The sequence below is a fragment of the Lontra canadensis genome, unplaced genomic scaffold (genome assembly GCF_010015895.1).
Source record: "Lontra canadensis isolate GAN:19392208 unplaced genomic scaffold, GSC_riverotter_1.0 scaffold164, whole genome shotgun sequence".
NCBI classification, from domain to species: domain Eukaryota; kingdom Metazoa; phylum Chordata; class Mammalia; order Carnivora; family Mustelidae; genus Lontra; species Lontra canadensis.
The window spans coordinates 1,198,680-1,213,439 of NW_022631158.1; the positions used below are offsets into that span (position 1 = coordinate 1,198,680).

Genomic DNA, 14,760 nt, shown 5'->3' on the forward strand with positions numbered 1-14,760 from the left:
TTCCTTCCTACATCTTGATCCTACATCTAGGAACATTTCTTTCTCCCTTAAGTACATCCTTTAGAATTTTACTTAGGGCAGAACAAAATCTACTTTGTGTTTATTTGTCTGAAGTTGTCTTTATTTGACCGTGTATAGAATTTTATGTTGACATTTATTTTCTTTCAGAATATTGGAGATATTCCCCTGTTTTCTGGTTTCCATTATTCCTTTTTAAAACCCAGCTAAAAATGTACTGAATGCTCCTTTGAATATAATGTCTTTCTCCCAATCTGGCTGCCTCAAACAAAAATTTTAACTGCTTGCTATGGAAAATTTAAAACATGTTCATAAATAGAAAGGCTCATCTAATAAACACTTTTGTGCTCCCATCCCAGCTTCAACATTTTGCCACTTTTGTGTCATTTCTCCCCACACACATAGACACAGATGCACTTGTTTTAGGATTTTATTACACTTTTACTAGAGGATTTTAGAACAGATACGAAATACTAGCTCATGTCTTTTCATCTGTAAACACTTCAGTATGTACCTCTAATGGATAAGGACTTCATTAACAAAAGCACCTGCCATCATCACAACCAGTAAAATTAACAAAACCTGAGATCTTCAAATACTCATTTTCTACTCAAACTTCCCACTTATCCCAAAGGTGCTTTTCACATTTGGTTCTTGGGATTGAGCCCTGCATTAGGCTCCCTGATCTGCAGGGAGTCTGCTTCTCCCTCTTTCCACGCTTGTGCTCTCTCTCACACACACACAAATAAATAAAATCTTAAAAAAAAAAATTAGTCTCTTATGGTTTGTCTCCCTGATTTTGTCTTGTTTTATTTTTCCCTCCCTTCCCCTATGATCCTGTTTTATTTTCTTAAATTCCACATGAGTGAGATCATATGATAATTGTCTTTCTCTCCATCCATGTCATTGCAAATGACACGATTTCATTCTTTTTGATGGCTGAGTAGTATTCCATTGTGTGAGTGTGTACATATACATATATATGTATATGTACTACATCTTCTTTATTGATTTATCTGTCAATGGACATCTGGGCTCTTTCCATAGTTTGGCTATTGTGGACACTGTTGCTATAAACGTTGATGTACAGCGACCCCTTCAGATCACTACATTTGTATCTTTGGGGTAGATACCTAGTAGTGTGATTACTGGGTCATAGGGTAGCTCTATTTTCAACTTTTTGAGGAACCTCCATACTGTTTTCCAGAGTGGCTGCACCAGCTTGCATTCCCACAACAGTGTAGGAGGGTTCCCCTTTCTCCACATCCTCACCATCATTTCCTGACTTGTTAATTTTAGCCATTCTGAATGGTGTGAGTTGGTATCTCATTGTGGTTTTGATTTGTATTTCCTTGATTCTGAGTGATGTTGAGAATTTTTTCATGTGTCATGTTGGCCATTTGTTTGTCTTCTTTGGAGAAATATCTGTTCATGTCTTCTGCCCATTTCTTGATTGGATTATTTATTCTTTGGGTGTTAGGTTGGTAAGTTCTTTATAGATTTTGGATACTAGCCCTTTACCTGATAAGACATTTGCAAACATCTTCTCCCAGCCTGTCGGTTGTCCTTTGGTTTTATTGGTTTTATTGCTGTGCAGAAGCTTTTTATCTTGATAAAGTCCCAACAGTTCATTTTTGTCCTTGCTTCCCTTCTCTCTACTGCCTCATTTATCCTAGCAGTTAGAGCCTCCATTTCTTAATTGTATCTCATTAATAGCCTTTTTTATTTCAACTTGATTAGATTTTAGTTCTTTTATTTCTCCAGAAAAAGATTTTCTAGTGTCTTCTATGCTTTTTTGAGCCCAGGTATCTTTACAATTGTTATTCTGAACTTTAGTTCTTATCTATATCCATACTGATTAGATCCCTGGCAGTCAGTACTGCCTGTTCTCTTTTTTGAGGTGAGTTTTTCCATCTTGTCATTCTTGCAGGAAGTAGTCACTTTTCTATTTGTAGAATTGCACAATTCTTTTCTTAGATCTCATTTGAGTGTACAGATGTCCAAAATGATTTAGAGCTACCTAGCTACATTCCAGGGACCAGATGAACTTAAGGTCTCCTTCTCCTCTGCCATCTTGGGATGTCTCTTATACCTTTTTTTTTTTTAAATCAGCTTTATTGAGGTTTAATGTTCATCCAATAAAATTCACCCATATTGGGTGCACAGTTTGGGGGATTTTTTGTTTGTTTGTTTGGGGTTTTCTTGGTGGGTGGATAGCAAAGCAAGGTTTTATTGAGTGATAGCAAAGTGATAGTACAAAGCTCCCGAGAAGGGAGGGGACCTGAGAGGGTTACCCTTGAGTACATCGTTTGAAGAGTTCTGACAAATGAGAACATTCATGTAAACCCATCACAATGAAGATTAGAACATCTCCAGGACCCTCCAAAAACTTTTCTCTTGTCCTTTCAAGTCCATCAGTGCTCCCCGACTCCCCTGCCCCTGGGCTCCAGCAGCCTCTGTCTGCTTTCTATCACTTTGTTTACCTTTTCTAGAATTTGCTATACATGAAATCACACAGATTTAGTCTTTTGTATGGGCACTATTCACTTAGCATAATGCTTTTTTTTTTAAGATTTTATTTATTTGATAGAGCGCAAGTAGGCAGAGTGTAGGCAGAGGGAGAGGGAGAAGCAGGCTCCCCACTGAGCAGGGAGCCTGATGGGGGCTCAATCCCAGGACTCTGGGATCATGACCTGGGCCGAAGGCAGACGCTTAATGGACTGAGCCACCCAGGTGCCCCTAGTATGATGCTTTTGAGAGTAATCCATGTTGTTTCATGTACTGGTAGATTTTTTTATTGATAAGTAGTTTTTTATTACATAAATGTGCCCCATTTTATTTATTTATCTTCAGTTTGGTTGGGCATTTCATCCTTGTAGGAGTCGATCAGCCAAAGACTCATAGGGACCCCTCTGTAGATCACTGGACCCCCCCCTCCCCCACACCCAACAGGTCTGGTACTCTGTTCTGCATAACCAGCTACCCCAGCCTGTCCAAATTCCATTCTCTGGATGCTCGACTCAAAGAGACAGTTGGATTCTGTTTTGGTTGCCACTTCATACACTGCAGCCTGAAACCTGCTTCCAGGTACTAATATGGGGCAGTCACAGAGGTCACCTTATTTGCATCTTATCTGAAGGGGATCGCACACCTGCATTGCCCATTTTCCAATATTTGATAACAGTTATATTTCATCTAGTTTTCCAGGTTTTGAAGGGAGAAGGGCAATTCCCATAGAAGTCAATCTTTTATGGTGGAAGCAGAAGTCTCCTGCATCTTTTTGACAAGATGAAATTAGGTGTTTTTTTTCCAGTCAACTTTACTGAGGTATAATTTGTATACTTTAAAATTCACCATTGACTTCTACAGGTTGTTGGCTTTGACAGATGTATGCAACATATAATCACCACCTCTGTCTCCCCCAGAAAGTTCCTCATTCCTTTTGGCAATCAGTCTTCATCCACACCTCTCAACCTGGGCAGCCACTTATCTAATCTCTGTCACTACAGAGTAATTGTATCTGTCCTAATATTTCAAATACATAGAATCAGTTTCTCTTTTGTATTTGCCTTCCTTCACCAGTATCATGTCTGTAAGATGTACTCATGCCATTGTGTGTGTCGATGTTTTGGGTTTTTTTATTGCTGAATACATGCTTTCATTTCTCTCGGTTGAATATCTAGGAGTGGAATTTCTGGGTCATATGTAAGTATATGTTCAGTTTTATGAGAAATTGCCAAACTATTTTCCAAAGTGATTACACATTAATTATGATCCACATTAATATTATGATCACATTGATTTATTTTTCCATGTTAAATCACCCTTGCGTTCTTGGGATAACCACATTTGGTCACAATGAATTATCTTTTTTCATATTCCATATATTTTATATGATAGACCATGCTTAAAAACCTTTGTATTTATGATCATGAATGATGTTGTTTTATAGTATCCATTTCTTGTAATGTCTTTTTCTGGTTATGGTATTGGGATTATGCTAGCCTCATAAAAAGAATTGGAAAGTAATTTCTCCTCTTAATTTTCTGGGAGAATTTCTGTAAAATCAGTACTATTTTTTCCTTAAATGTTTGGTAGAATCACCCAGTTTACTTTGTGGGAAGGTTTTGTTGTTGTTGTTGTTGTTGTTTTAGATTTTATTTATTTATTTGATAGAGAGAGAGATCACAAGTAGGCAGAGAGGCAGGCAGAGGAACAGGGGGAAGCGGGTTCCCCGCTGAGCAGAGAGCCCGATGTGGAGCTTGATCCCAGGACCCTGAGACCTTGACTGGAGCTGAAGGCAGAGGCTTAACCCACTGAGCCACCCAGGTGTCCCTGTGAGAAGGTTTTAACTACAAATTCAGTTTCTTTCATCTATATAAGGGTATTTAGTTGATCTATTTCTTTTTAAATGATCTTTGGCATTTTATGTCTTTCAAAGAATTTCTTTTTCATCTAATTTGCCAAATTGTTGATATAAACTTGTTTACAATATTCTCTTATTAGCTCTTTATATCTGTAGAATCTGTAGTGATGTTTCTGAAATTGGCAATTGTCATCTTTATTTCTTTGTTCCTTTTTTTAGCAGTTAGACTTTGTATCCCTTGGAGTCATTTTATTCATGTTTCTTTTGCTTGGGATTCATTGAGCTTCTTGGATCTGGTACTCTGCCCTGCTGATGCTAGCTGCCTTGCTTTTCTGGACTTCTAGCTCTGTCTCCTCAACTCAAGGAATACATGCCTGGCTGCCCCTCCCTGTAATGAGGGGAAACCTCTTCCTGGGCAGTACTAGCTGTGACAATAATAGGGATCACCTGGTATGTTTCTGTTCTTTCATCCTCTCTGCCTGATGTCCAATGTAACCAAAAATAATAATAATTTCATAAACTGTGTCTGATTTTTAAATTGTTTCATATAGAAAAGTAAATCTAGTTCCTGTTACAACATCTTTGCTAGAAACCAGGCACTAACTTTTATTGTGCATCTTCTATGCACAAACACTTCATTTATCCTTTCATTCTATTCTATAGAAGTCCTGTGCTGAAGATACTAATAACCCTTTTTACAGATAAGGAAACTACGGGCTTTGACAAATTAATGAATAAAGTTATATGTCCTACTAAATAACAAAATTCCTTGTTCTCAGATGTGTTTGACTACACAAGGATGCTACCTCCAGATAAAAGAGAGATAGGAAAGTGCATGAGTGTAAATAAATAAAATCTGTTCTGTAAAATTAATTTTAATCATAACTGTTTTAATGATCTGTGGAAACTTCCCCTTTCCCTAGTGGTGATAGCAGGACACAGTGTGGGAATGACAATTTTACATTTCTAATCACTATTTTTGTTGCTTTTCTTTTCTTGTCCCTTATGGGTAGATTAGTGTCCCTTAATGGGCAGATTCTCCACATTTCCAGCCACTTTGGTTATAAAAAGGCCAGTCCACTTTCAAATTCCAATCTCATATACAATTTAAACCCTCCCTCACTAGACTCCAAGGGACCTGGAGAGGGAGGGAAAGAACTGCTTTATCATTCTTCCTTCTCCAACCCTTTGGGGAGGAATGGAGAATGTGGTCTTGTTTTGTACACCTCCCCTCCCTGAATTCTCAATATCTAATCCCTCTGAGGTTGTGAGATCAAAGGGAAATAGAAGAGGCAGAGCTCTTCCTATGTAACTGGTGCTTGTATGAACATTGCTGGTCTTTCCCTGACCAGTGATGTGCCTTCCTGCTGTCCTCTGCTCTTAAGATGTGTTGTTTCCAGGGCACCTGGGTGGCCCAGCTGGTTAAGTGTCTGCCTTTGGCTCAGGTCATGATCTCAGGGTCCTGGGTCACAGGACCTCTGCCTCTCCCTGCACTGGTGCTTGTGCACCACCCCCTCTCTCCCTCTCAAAAAAAGAAAGGAAGGAAGGAAGGAAATAAATTATCGTTTTCATGAGGAAGTTCCCCTTTAATGAGATCTCTCTGCCCTTCTCCCTCTGGCCCGGCTTATGGTTCTATACCCACTCTGGTGATGTATTACCTTATTTGACCTAGAGTCTTCCATGGCTTCTGCTTCCTTACACAAGCCCTCTGCTCCTTCATGATCCAGGAAAGTGCTGAGATCCTCTTTGGCACTCTCAAAGAACCAAGGGGGACTAGAATGGGTTTGGCCACCATTCCCTTGCACACTCATCACACTAAGGCTCATTCCTGTCTTCCAGCCTTGGGTTTTTTTCTGCAAGCCTCCCTTCTCAGCTCTCTCTCAAGATGACATGGAGTAACCAGTTTTTCTAAGAAATCCCTCACCATCATCACCCCTGGTGGCAGCAAAGGGCTGGGATGGAAACTCTTCTGAGGTACTGGGGGTCATCAAGTCCCACTGGGGAGTGAGCTGCCAGTGTCCCCTCTGTAGGCACTACTTTTGGATGGTGTTCTTAGAACCCCACCCTGTTCGTTTAAATACTGGAAGCTAGAGAATTACGTGGTGGGAGGGCTGGGAAAGGAATTACCTCCTACTGAGAGAATGAATAATGGCTTACCCTCTTCCTCTCCCCAGTAATCTCCTTATAATAGCTTGTTTGCAAGAAGATGACTTGGATGACTCTGGGTAGAAGGGCCTGTTCAGCTCCACTCAGTAAGCTCTGGGGGGATTTCTAGGCCCTCATGCTGACAGTTCTTAGACTGTGGCACCCGAGTGGCTCTTGTTTTCCCATGAAGCCCCAGGCAACAGTAAAAATCCTGCTTAGTAGCCTGTTCTATAACCAATAGTGATCACACAAGTCGATTTAAAGTTCACTTTACCTAATTCTAATGCTACAACAGAAAACCTTAATAAGCTCTGAAGTACACAATATGGACAGAAGCCTAAGAAAAGTCAGTATGATGTGCAACAATGATAAAAAAAAAAATTAACTACTTTCCTACACAAAGTATACACCATCTGATCCCAAAAATCAAAAACCTAAAAACAATGCCTTCTTTAGGGCCCTGATCTGATTTCCAAGAAGTTGGAATGAGCATGGGGGGAGGGGAAGGTACGGCAAATAAGGTGGAAAAAGAGAAGGGGGGTGCGGTGGGGAAGGAGACTGAGAACACAGGAAAACACTCCTTGCTTTCATTCTCGGCTCCCATGGACACAGCCCAGAAGGAGTACTGCGGGCCCCACTAGGGGAAAGCTGGAAGCTGGCAGGCTTCCTTAACTCGCAGAGCTATTTAGAGCTCTGGGATTGGTGCCCATGTCCAGGGAGTTAGCATTCCTGCCCAGGGGAGGTGGCCCGGGAGAGAGCTTTCAAGTGTATTCAACAATCTTCCCCACAGCCTCTCCCCGCCCCCCAATCCAAGACCAAACTCCAAAGTTTCCTGAAGAAAAACAAGCTCATGAACCCAGACTCAGCCTGACATTGCAAAAGATACAAGCAGCATTCTCATGGTGAGAACTCTGGCTTTGTAGGTAAGTGCTACTCACTTGTCCTTCAGTTAAAGTTTAGTCTAAACTTTAGACTATAAAGTAAGCTGTCTTAAAACGTCTTTTCTGGTCTTGACCTTATCCTCCCTTTCAACACTAAGCTTTTTCCTGAATTATTATCACCAAAGTGCCATCTAGAGCAATCCATTTGTATCCTGGGCATATATTATGATCTTAGCTCTGAAGTAAGTATGGTGAACTCAGAGAAGAGGAAGGTGTGCCCTGCCTATGCATGTGATACGGTTCCCAGGAGGAGGAAGCTGGCGTGGGCTTGGTCATCAGGGTACAAGAAGGGTAGAGAGGACGGGAGCTCTGGGAAGATGGGTGAGGACGTCCAACCCAAGTACTCTCTCCACTGCTGCCCAGACTTCTGGTTTGGATGCCTGCACTGTTTTGTGACTGGTAGAGCCCTACTCTTCAGATCTGGTGTGTTATTATTAGACTCTACAGTCACAAATCTGAAAGCATCTTAGGAGTGGGAACTATGGCTCAGTCATCACTACCTTCAGCACTTAGCATAGCACCTGGCACCTATCAGACTACAGGCTGCGTGGACCCATTCATGTGTGAATGAGTGAACCAAAAGGGGTCCAGAGAATGGCTCTGCCCTAAGTCCCACATCCTCTCCAGACCCTTCAGCAGGCTTTTTGGAAGCTCTTGAAGAATAGTGGAAGAGACTCTCTTATTGGGTGAATAATGCTTTATGTAAGTAAAGTGTTTCTATTTTTTTTTTCCCAAAGAGGTGTTTGTATGCTCTGTCTTCATGGCAATCTGATTGGGGCTGTGTGGGGAGCCTATCATCCATCACTATTTTATTGGCAAGGACACTGAGCCTCAGAGGAACAATTTTCCCTTCCATCTTCTGTGTCATTCTAGGAATTCATTAGTATGGGGCAAAAGTTCCCAGTGGTGTGACTGGGCAGCTGCCGTTTCAGAAACACAGGATTCAAACATCGAAACCTGATTAAAAGCCAGGGGTCAGGGTCTCCCCCTCACCCCCCATCCCTGCCTTGCTCTATCAGGTTCGTCGTGGTGCCTGTCAGAATCTTGTATGATTGTCTCTAGACCATGAAGAGGATGGAGAGGCACATGGTCACGGGTCCTGTGTATAAGCACTTCGATTTGGAGAGGAAGAATGCCAGGCGGGCTGAAGCCAGACTCCGCCAAAGACTGCACACACTGGAGTACATCTGCCTGTACCAGATGAAGCTGCTGACCTGGGAGCAGAGACAGCTCCAGAAAGAACTGCAGCGGTTGCAACAAGGTAAGGCCTCCGGGATGGGGGAGAGGCAGGGCAGGGCGGCAAGCCACTGCCTGGCTGAGGCCAGAGTGACACCCCCTCCTCAGGACAAGGGCTCTTTCAGAGACCTGGATACCAAGGAAACAAGAACTTAACCCGGACCTGGATTTTAGGCTGCCTGCCCTCCTCCCACCACTCTCCTCCCTCCCTCTCTCCCAAAGAAGGTATGCAGAAGCCTCTATAAGCACAGCTCCCTGAGAGCAGCTCATCAGAAAGCCTTTTTCAGCTAATACTTCTCTGGCTTCCAGTCACTTCAGTGTTTCAAATGAGCTCTCTCTTACTAAGTCCTTAGTTTTCTTCTTATTTTATTTTTCATTCTGCTTTCCTCTCACTATGTCTGGGTTGGTGTGGTTTCATCTCTAGGCCTGGTCAACAGCCATTGATTGAGCAATTGTTCAATGTGCAAGTCACATTATGAAGGGGAAGTAAAAAAAAAAGAAAAAGAAAAGGAAAAAAAAATCCCCGGGATTAGTGACCACAGAGCAATATCCTCTGTCTTGAGAGCAGCCCTCAGATGGGACCGAGCAGGGAGCATTGGCTGTTTTCAGCACTCACCAATGAGACTGACTCTGATATGAACTGCTCAGCCACCCTCCTTGTACTTTCATGTGTGTTCATACGCGAGCCTGCAGGGTTTGCTTAGATGAGAAAATGTCAAAGAAGTAATTGTGGTATATCGGAACTGTGTTTTCTTTGACTCTGTAAGTCAAAGGGCCAATATTTCTGTTGTTTTCCCGAAGAGGCTTCTTTATCCATAAGCCATGTGCTCATAGCCTTTACAACAATGTTCTTCCATAGAACCCCCTGTCTCCAAAGAATAACCCTTTCCAAATGTATACATCACTTAGAAGACTATCCAATTAACAGGTATAAGTAGTAAATTAGTGATAATAAGAATAATGGAACTACCCTCAAAAACTAGTTTCTAGTTAGTAGCTACTGATCATCACAGAGCCAAGGACTACACGTGGTGTCCGGAATCTCAGAACCTCCAGGGCTGTCTATACCATTCAATAAAAACTGGGAAAGAAAACTCCCCCTACTCAATGACCTCATTAAAACATGGCGGCTAAGAACACGGACTCCGGACCCAGACTGTCAGGGTTGAAATCCTGACTCCTGTTTACCAGCTGTGAGGCCTTGGGGGGCTTACTGGACCTGTCTGTGCCTCACTTTCTTCCAATGTAACATGGAAATGATGTTCCCCACCTCGTGAACTTAGTTGAGGATTCAGCAAGCACTTGGGACAGTACCTAAACACGAAGTAAGTTTACGTAAGTGTTTACTCTTATTACTTAATCAAGCGATTGATCAATACATCAAGAAAAGATGGTTTCAGGACTAAAACTTTCCTACTGCTTTGTTGAAACTGCTGTAATTGTATGCTTTGCAGAAATGACATCCATCATTAAAATAATTTGATTTTTATATTACTTCAAAATTCAGCATAGAAAGGATCCACCCAAGTTCTGCAAAACTACAGCCCCTTCTCACTAAAAGCAGGTGCTGGAACTCAGAAGCTCTGAAAATGCTAGAGCAAGCTCCAGAGGAAATCCAGGTGTCATGATTCAGTGTCAACTTGTTTAGGTCTACATGGCTAATACATGGACACAAGAACAAAGAGCGATGTCCAAACAGCTGGCCTGGGAATTATTTCTAACCTGCAGCTTTGGGCCTAAGAGAGGACTCTGAGCAAATAGCTTAACTTCTCTGCTTTCCATTTCTCTGTCTATAATAAATGGTTAAAACAAACTAGAATGAGAACTCACAGACCGGAAAAGAACCTTAAAAGCCATCTATCTGGTTGAATCCCACTTCTACTTTCAAAAAGACACAGAAGACCATATATCTACTTTCACAGAAGGGGGCAGGGAAGGTATGCAGAAGGCCAGGCTGAGATAGGTGGTGGTCCTGGCTGAGTAGTGTTTGCCTCAGTGACAGGTGGTGCAGGAAAAGTCTGTACCAGGAGGCAAAAAACTGATTCAGGGGCCTCAACCTCTATAACCTTTGGAAAGTCATATTCTTTCTAAGCCTCGAATTTCTTAACAGTAAAATTAAGGGAAAGGGGGTAAATTAAAGAAAAGGGGAAGAAATAATATGTATTATGTCTTGATATTTGTCAGGCACTATACTATTTTCCCATGATTCATTTACTGACATTGTAACTGAGATTCAGCCACATGCCAGTTGGTAGATTGTCCGAAATGCATAACTCCTGTCCTCATCTTAGAGATGTCCTCACCATAGAGATTTGGATCAGCAGGTTGGGAATTGAGCTCAAAAACCCACATTTTAACTGAGGTAATACTGAGACAGATTATTATGGGACATTATAGCTACTCCGATAGATGCAGGAACATAAACATGAAAAAACATGGTCTGTGTCTTCTAGATGCTCACGTTTAAATTGGAAGGTATCTGTGCTTTTGAAAAATTGTAATAGAAAATGCTAATTGCTAAATTAGAGTTGTTTACAAAGGAGGGCAGGAATATAAGAAGATTCCTATGGGCCCCAGGTAAGATCTTCCAGGAGAGGCACTGTGTTGGCAGAATCTTAGAGGAGAATGCAGGGGGCAGGGGGGAGAAGCGCAGTTTGTCATAAGGACACATGGAATGAGGTCACTCCTGGCAGAAGGAACAGTATGTACAAAGGTGCATGCACGAGCATAAGTTGCTTCATACAGCCCAGTACTGAGGAGGGTAAGGGGTGAGGAGAAGGTGAGGCACAATGTGGAGACAAAGGGTGGGAGGCAGTGCCCTTGATCATGAAGGGTTTCATAGGTCATGCAAGAGTTTAGGTTTCACCCTATAGGGTCGGGGAGTAGGGAGATTGCATGTTCACTCTGGCGGCAATGTTGAAGAGAATTCCTAAAGTTCAGACCTAAACTAGGGAATTGGCCAAGGAAATAAAAATTAGCATTTTAAGATATTTAGAAAGTTGAATTGTCAGAACTTTGTGATTAATGATATGTCCAGGGGGAAATAAAACCAGAGTCAAAAGTGTATTGCCCGGTACAGAGGAGGCATTCAAGCGTCCTTGTTGAGTTGGAGAGTTGGATGCCTACAGGTACCACACCTTCACAAGGGAACATGGGAGAAAGATCACGTTTCAGAGGAAAGTTATGTTCATTTCCGAGCCTGCTGACTCAACAGGTCTAGACTTCAGAAGACTGGCCTATCTGGAAGAGGTATCTTAGAATCTCTTGGTTTATAGCAAACAGGTGAAGGTCTTAGATGGATGAGACATACACACACACACACACACAGAGAGAGAGAGAGAGAGAGAGAGAGAGAGAGACTCAAGGAACTAACAGAGGAAAAAGGGCTCACCAAAGATGGTCTCTTGTCTTGACTGTCTCGCAAAGAAGTGACTAGATAAAACGATGCTAGGAGGTGAATGTGATTTCTAGTCCCCTTATCTGGTCCTATTCCCTCCTCCTGCTGCCTGCTTACCCCAGTGCAGATCCAGGGAGCTCACTCCCAAACCAGTCCAGGACTTTCACACCCAAGTGACCCATTCGTGAGGTGTCTTGAAAACTAACTGGGTCCTCAACAGCAGCCATGACTACAAGATGCTGAAACATTTACTCAGAGTGAAAAACCCACTTCATCCTAGCCGGCAGTTGAAATTCATGGTTGAGGCCAGTAGGAGGGCACATAATTGAGGTAAAGGAAACAATAGGGCGCCACCTCTGGGTATCGCTCACACCCAGTTGTCTTGAAAACACCATGTTAGCCAAATAAAACACTCAAACAAAACCTCCATGGGCCTCCAGCCAGTTTAAACCTCTGATCTCAGTGTTTCTAAATCCTTGTTAACATGGTCTAGGTCAACCCTGGGGAACTGCTATAAGTCCTTCTGCCTCCATCCAGCATGCCAAATCAGCCTGCTGTGGTCCGAGTGTGTTCACATGTTGGTTCTCTGCCCAGAAAACCCATGGGTGATCCAGCATCCTTTCCCTTCTCCTCTGACTAGATTAGTTTTTAGGGCTTCCATAAGAAAGAACATGAACTAGGTGGCTTATTTTTTGCCCTACAGTTCTGGAGGCTACAAGTCCAAGATCAAGGTGTGTGGATGGTTGATTTGTTCTGAGGCTGTGAGGGAAGGACTACCTTCGGGCCTCTCTCAGAGTGTCGATGGCTGTCTTTTTTCCCTACATTCCTTCACGTTGCCTCCCCTCTATCTGTGTCTCTGTGTCCAAATTTCCCCTTTTTATAAGGACACTACTCATGGATTAGGGCCCCCCCCCTAACGACCTCCTCCTAACTTGCCTATCTCTGTAAAGGCCCTATCTCCAAATAAGGTCACATTCTGAGATGCTATGGGGTGAAGACTTCAACATATGTCATTTGGGGAAGACAGAATTCAACCCATAACACTATTCATTAACTCAAAGCAGATATTATCAAGAAAAAGCTCTCCTCTTATTTGGGGAATGGAATTCAGAAGAAACCAAAAGATGTCCTTCCACCCTCATCAACAAGAGGACAGAAGCACCAAGTTCCACAGGTTAATAAAGTTAGGTAAGAAAATGCTTACTTAACTCACTGAGACACCATTGAATCCCTCTTCCCAACTGATCGCCCTACATCATCCTCTCCCTGAGAAAATGCTGCCTTTCTTCCTGAAGCAACGAAACACTTCCCGATATCGGGACCACCCCCTTCTCAACCACCACCACCTCAGCAGACACCACACTAAAAGGGAACATGGTCTAACACCTGGGAAATTCAAAATATGGGCATTTTTATTGGTTTTCAGATATCTTTCTTCTTTTTACCTCTTTCCCCAGAGCACTGGTCACCAACACGACCCAAGAAATACATAAAACCAAATCCCAGATGCCTCCTTTCCATCACACTGCCCTAAAGGACTCCATGAAAAGCAAAGAAGAGTCACTATCTCAAAATTACAGAGCCTCCCACTTCACAGCAGAGAAGCCACGAGCCCGTGAGAAAGATTGTCAAAGCCCCCCAAAGGGCAAAGACTCCAATAAGGGCATCTCTGTTCTGTGTCAAGATCAAGATGTCTCCATCAACACCCTAGACCAAGGCCCTGGTTCCAGCCCAGCTGGTGAGAGTGGAAAAGCACACATTGGTGAGGCTGGATCAAAGGATGCCAGCCTACAGCCAGACCCCAACGCTGGCAGACGAAGTCCCCTGAATCCCAGGGAATGCGCAGGATATTTGAAAGACGAGTCCATAACACCTACCTTCTTAGAGCTGTTTGTGAAGGTCAGAAATGCCCACTACCTCCGACACAGGGTTCCCCCCGAGTCTGAGAGACTGCTTAGTATTGGGGAGATATTTGGCCACAAGGAATCCTTCCAGCCCAGAGGAGGACAGGAGTGTGAGAACAGGGCAGGCTTCCTTCGTCTCTAACCATCTAGCATAACCTCACAAGAACATCTATCGTACTCACTACAGAGATGTGTGCCTCAAGTAACTGCAGTAATTAAGATATATAATACATATGTCAATATATATATAATATTATATATTTATAATATTATATAATACATATATAATATAAATATATAATATAAATATTTAACATAATATTATAAAATATTATAAATATATAATATTATAAATATTTAATATAATAATATATAATATTATATAATATTATAAATATATAATATTATATATATATATATATATATATAGTCTGTTTTAAACCCTCAGGTTTTTCTTTTTTTCCTTTTATGGGGATATAATCTTTCACTGAATGAGCAATACAAGTGTACGAAAAATGAGGGGAGAGATGAATCTTCTGAAAACTCTTTAAGGGGTGCGCACATGTTGCTGATGTCAGCAAAACTAGGAAACTACACTGACAACTAGACTTTTCCTGAAAGGAAAATAGCAAGGGTCCTGCTTACGTTCCCGGCCCCCTTTTACTATAGAAGGTTCTTATGGCGCCACCTTCTGGCAAAGGGACATTGCTCTTCTGTCTCAGTTCACCTGCAACACAGTGGGAATAGGAACGC

General features: G+C 42.2%; 1 protein-coding gene across 3 annotated transcripts; it reads left to right on the forward strand.

Moving 5' to 3' along the window:
• Positions 1-7,366: 7,366 nt before the first annotated feature.
• On the forward strand, positions 7,367-14,262 carry CCDC190 (coiled-coil domain containing 190). Of its 3 annotated transcripts, none has more exons than XM_032845493.1 (4): positions 7,367-7,452; positions 8,490-8,731; positions 13,165-13,291; positions 13,561-14,262. In XM_032845493.1, exons 2-4 carry the CDS (start codon positions 8,536-8,538, stop codon positions 14,147-14,149), a joined length of 912 nt encoding a protein of 303 aa, XP_032701384.1. In that variant the 5' UTR covers positions 7,367-7,452; positions 8,490-8,535; the 3' UTR covers positions 14,150-14,262. The 3 variants fall into 3 exon arrangements, with proteins under 3 accessions (XP_032701384.1, XP_032701386.1, XP_032701385.1); XM_032845495.1 differs by having other exon boundaries at positions 13,168-13,291; XM_032845494.1 differs by having other exon boundaries at positions 7,371-7,452; positions 8,533-8,731.
• Positions 14,263-14,760: the final 498 nt, after the last annotated feature.